At 36.1% G+C, this 5,556-nt stretch overlaps 1 protein-coding gene across 3 annotated transcripts in view; it reads right to left on the bottom strand.

Annotated features, from left to right (window-relative positions):
* astn1 (astrotactin 1) overlaps positions 1–5,556 on the bottom strand; it is a 267,140-nt gene that overhangs the window by 130,673 nt on the left and 130,911 nt on the right. For all 3 annotated transcript variants that reach the window (XM_016446854.1, XM_016446855.1, XM_016446856.1), the window contains one exon: positions 2,078–2,244. In XM_016446854.1, coding sequence (XP_016302340.1) covers positions 2,078–2,244 — 167 coding nt within the window. The remainder of the gene's footprint in view (positions 1–2,077; positions 2,245–5,556) is intronic.

Below are 5,556 nucleotides of genomic sequence, written 5' to 3'. Positions count from 1 at the left end.
TCAGCTGAGAGTCAGCTGATGCGAGCTTGACTAACGTGACCTGCCAGAATTAACGCTACGCTTGATAATTATTTCTAACATTTTCTAGCAGTTTCTGAGTGAAAATTGTTTCACCACCAATTTTTGTTTCAGTGCATTGCAACTAATTAAATAAAAAGACTCAAAATATTACATTATATTAAGTAAGGAATCATAAGTACATTATGATTGCATTAGGATTTATAGTTTTTTTTTTTCCCCTAAAACATAAAGACATCACTTCACGAAACAGAGCAATGTGTAGTACTAGTTCAGCATTCAAAACTAGAGGTATAGGTAATGATCTCACAGTGTAGCATCTGTCATGAATTTAAGGTTTGCAATTCTTTTTATTTACTGCAAAACAGTATCATTGTAATAGCGGGGCAGCTCACAGGAGTCGTTTATATTTATGTGACTTTGAAACTTAGCTGTCACGTCTGCTCTGTACTACACAAGCAACCGAGAGAAAGAAGTGGCAGGGCTTAAACGCTCAGTCTCACTTCTCTTGGTAACACACTACAGTTTTACAGGAAACTGTCATCAGCATAGGTGAGACATCCTCTCGGTTGCACATCCATAGCACAGACAACGATTTAAGTGGCTTCAGATTGCCTGTCACATTATCAGGTTCTCCAGAGAAAAAGAGAATTATGCACATTTGCCAACTTTAGTCGAAGCGACATGCCTATAACAGCGAATGATCTCTGAGACTATGAATAGGTCAGGAAAAAGGTTGTGTTAGCAGGGAAGAAGATGTAAGACAGTGGCTATTTATTCTACCTGGCTCATATTCTCCACAGCTGACACAAGAAAGTCTGGAAGTTGAAGGAACTGTTAGTGTTGTGTGATGCATGTGATGTCATGTCAGAGTAAAAGCAATTCCACCAAGACATGACAGGACACAGAAATGGCATTTGAGTTGAGTTCCCTTTAAAAAGAATAATATATACACTATCATTTTTTTTTTCTGTTTTGAAATGAGGAAGAAATTAATACTTTTATTCAGCAAGGATGCACAAAATGGATCAAAAGTGACAGTAAAAACTGTTTTCAACATTGATAATACTAAGAAATGTTTCATGATCACCAAATCAGGATATTAGAATTATTTCTGAAGGATCATGTGACACTGAAGACTGGAGTAATGATGCTAAAAAATCAGCTTTGCTATCACAGGAATGAACACATTTTCACATTTTAAAAATATACTAAAATAGAAAACAGTCATTTTAAATAATAATAATATTTGTAGCGTCTGGACCAATCAGACACACCATTTTTCATTTGATTTAACAAATCAATTATTCATTAATTATAACTAGTTATGATTAATTATTCATATTTCCCTTATGAGCTGATTCGCTACATATTTTATATTATTGCAGTTTTTGCTGTATTCGTGATTAAATAAATAATGCAGCCTTGGTCAGTATAAGAGACTTCAAAATAATTTTAAAAATCATACTGACCCCAGACTTGAGAAACAGCAAATCCTTTTTTTTTCAGCACTTGACAATATATATATTTATATATTTTTTTTTTTTTTTTTTTTTATTTATTTTTTTTTTTTGGCAAGCTACGGTTTCAGCTTGCATATCTTACCAAGCACATTTTTACTGGTAAATATGTGATGACATTAGCATGTTTCATTAAGATCAGGCTTGCCAATTTTTAATTTGAAGTCATGTTCACGATTAATTTAAATAAACATATAGACAGAAATGTGTGAACAGGTAAAAAGTGTGGCAATTCACACTCAGACACAAACAGCCACCATGGACTAAGAAAGAATGTGGAAAAAAGAGTCACTGTGAGGTGCTGTGTGTGAACTGCATGAATAATCAGCTGAAATAACCATAATGCACTGTGAATTTTTGATAATTATTCAACAGAAAACATCAGAAAGTCTTCAAAAATAGCAGGTGTAAATACCAGCACATACCCTGCTGTTTTAAAAAAGCATGAAAGAAAAAAACATGGTTGAGAAAGCCCTGTTAACATGTCCAGATCTAGTTATCATACAGTCTGTATGTGTGTGTAGAGTGTGTAATCTCACCCGCAGAACATCAGGATGTTGTAGAGAGTAGGGTCCTCCTCCAGAGGTGCCAGCTGCTGAAGGCACAGCTGTTCGCAGCCCCCATTAAAGCCGTCAGAGCAGTCAATGCCAATGTGGTGGTCATAGCAACCGGTGCCATCCTTCATCGGGCTCAAACCAGGAGGACACTGGGGGGGAAAATAAATAAATAAACATGACTTTTAAACATTCTCTGATCTGTCATATTACCCCTTTATCTTTGGTATGTGGCAATTTCAGCATGCATGGCTGCATCACATCCATATGCAATAATAAATAAGCTGCTAATGCATGTGTTACAGTGTGTTGTACTATTGTGTGTTTGGATTTCCATGTTAAATTGCGCTTAAGATTTGAAATCTTGTTTTTGCTAGTAGTGTTGTTTTTAAAAAGCAATGTAAAAGGTCCTGAATGTTTTGTTGAGTGTTTCAGCTACTGTACTATACAGTAGAACCCCCAGTTTACCATTATCAAAAGAAAAAAGAGCCAATCTGAGGTTGCTCAAATCTTTGTATTCAACAGATACAGTATATAGTGACAGAAACGTTCCTGTGGAGGAAAGCAAAAAAAATAAAAATAATAATAATAATAAAAAAAAAAAACAGGACACATTGCAGGCTGGTCTAAAACCTTCATCACTCAATCACCCACAATGCCACTGACAGCCACTAATGTTAAAAAACCTTTCAACCAAAAAAAAGAGGGGGAAAATCTCAAAAAGTGTTACAACAAATAATCATTGGTGGAACAAAGTTTTCCGATATTAATAAAATTTCAGGAGTACTGTAGGATATCAGACCGAATCAGACAATCTAAGATTTGGTCAAAAACATGGTTGAAACATGTGGAGCCGAATTCCACAGAGGCCCAAGACAACAGTATGTTCATAAATCAGATCCTAGCACTAGCCAGTCTGAAGCAAGCCTAACCAACTCTTTCACAGAACAGCTTTCAACATTAACACAAAAGGAACACACTGGTCATAACAACTCAGGAAGGAGATTGTCAATTTTAGGGCAAGTAATCAAGATTAAATGGTCAAAGAGATGACAGAATGACCATCACGTGATAGTAACCACAATCACGAGCTCTTTGGATTGACTTCCCCCACCTCGACGACAGAGAACAGACTGAAATTCCTTATGAGAGACCTCTTAACCTCTGGTCTTCACAGAACATGTCCTTATCCAAATTCCCTTTAAAATCTTAAATGATTCCCTTTGAGCTAAATTGACCTGTTTCCCTTACAAGTACCATTAGACATGATGTAAAGTAGGTAGTAGAACAGATATACTGTAAGTCTAGACTGTAAAAAAAAGTTGTAAATAAAACTAAATACAAGATTATTGCAGTTTTACAAAAAAATACTATTTCAGTCTTTCTACTTCAGAATTTCATGTTTAATTTAATGTGTTACTTGACATTTCTTTGTGATTATTTGTGAAATTTACCATTGTGTTTTTGCAAACGACAACGGTGTAACAATTCTATGCCAAGGCAAAAGTTCGAGCAAAACATTATAACTGTTCTGTCTTTGGCTGCACTGATGAGCACAGCACACAGTTTAGAGTCCCAGCCTCAGAGGAGACACGAGAGCAGTGGATTTACTAATTTATTTACTGTATTAAGCTGCTGCCACACAGATCTAATATAAACATGCAATTTCTTTCCCAGCTGTTTACCTTCACAGACATAACCGACTGTTTTTGTAACTCGTGCGTTCTTAACATAAACTTGTGTATTTGACAGTTTAAGCGCAATAAGACATGAAAGATAACTTAGTTTAGTACTCACATACTGTGTGACAGCTGCTTTCTGTGTGTTTGCTTCGGATGAGTGCGCTCAGAAAACCATATATCAGAAGTTTAAATTAATATGGTTTAAAATGCATGATTTCAGCACTATAGACATGATAATCAAAACCAAACAGACGTTTTTTTTTTAGCAGAGTATCAGAGGTACGAGATGTAAAAGCACAGCCCTATTCTGGAAAAGGTGCGGGGAGCAACAGCTCATTTGCATTTAAAGAGACATGCTCAAAAACAGCATGTTTCTGCTTCCAATCAAATAGGCATTTTCAAAATGATATAATAAATTATCTGTGGGGTATTTTGAGCTGAAACTTCACAGACACATTCTAGGGACATCTGAGACTTATATTACATTTTGTAAAAAGGGGCATAATAGGTCTCCTTTAAAAATAACATTCCCTAACACTGAAGTTACACTACCTTCTCAACTCCATGCCTGTTTTCAGTCTTTTCCCCAAGCTAGTGATGCCACGTTCACACAATATTTTCTGTCAGCTTTTGGCTTCAAAGGGGATTTGACAGGTTGATTTTTACCTGCCTGGAAAATGGGATAAAATGTGCCTTCACACCTTAAGTTATAAGCTTCATGTCATGTCATTTCTTGCGGCAGGTGCCCATACTGTAGATTCAAGATGGTTACATGAAACATGCCTGCAACTGTTCAGAAATGCTTCCTAGGAATCCATATTTTGTAACGAGAAAGCGAAACAATTGAATTTCTCCAGTATTTTGAGTGAAATTTCTACAAAAGAACAATCTTCTCTACAATGAGTCATTCTCTATTCGAAAATCATTAAAATTAGGTTGAAAGGGCATAATTTTCGCTCACAGTGGGTGTTGATTCAAGCATTAAGCAGCTTTTATAATAAAATGCATTAAGAGAGAGTAAAATTGTATAGCTCCTTAACAAAATGAAACTAAAGACTATTTTTCCTATCTTATAATTAAATTGCTAATACCTTTAGGCTATTAATACAAGGTTTATGAGAGTAAAAAAAAAAAAAAAAAAGAAAAACAAAACAAATTAAAACCTGTGGCTCGTGACGATACATTGATGTGGAAAGACACGAAACGATCTGTCTGTACAAGAAACTGAACAGTATTTATATAATTTTTTACCTCTGATCCACCGCAATGTCCGAACTGTCCTGAGCGCGTTCACAACAATCGGCGTGTGATGCGTGTACGTGCTCTGGCATAGTAGACATAGATATATGTATAAGTAGATGCCTCATTAGTGACTGTTTCTATGGGTCGTGATACGTTCCAAAATGGCGGACGCGTCAACGTATCTGGAGCATCTATACATATAGTAGACGCATGTGCGGAAGCGATCTGTCGTGCGTATACGTCACTCATTATTTACACAGTGCAGAGAGATTGCGGATGTGTACAGGTCATCACAATGGAAGACAATTTTGATATATCATCAGACAACGTGGAATTTTTTGCCCAACCATATTTATTTGACGTCACGCGCCGGGTGTTGTGAACGCGCTCAGGACAGTTGGACATTGCGGTGGATCAGAGGTAAAAAAAAATATATAAATACTGTTCAATTTCTTGCAGACCGATCGTTTTGTGTCTTAAGACCTCAATGTATCATCACGAGCCAAAGGGTTTAATTTGGTTTTGTCTGTGTATGTTTTT

The sequence above is a fragment of the Sinocyclocheilus anshuiensis genome, unplaced genomic scaffold (assembly GCF_001515605.1).
Source record: "Sinocyclocheilus anshuiensis isolate Anshui unplaced genomic scaffold, SAMN03320099.WGS_v1.1 scaffold375, whole genome shotgun sequence".
NCBI classification, from domain to species: Eukaryota; Metazoa; Chordata; class Actinopteri; order Cypriniformes; family Cyprinidae; genus Sinocyclocheilus; species Sinocyclocheilus anshuiensis.
Note: the sequence above shows the minus strand (reverse complement) of the source record. Positions and strands in the feature narration are given on the sequence as shown.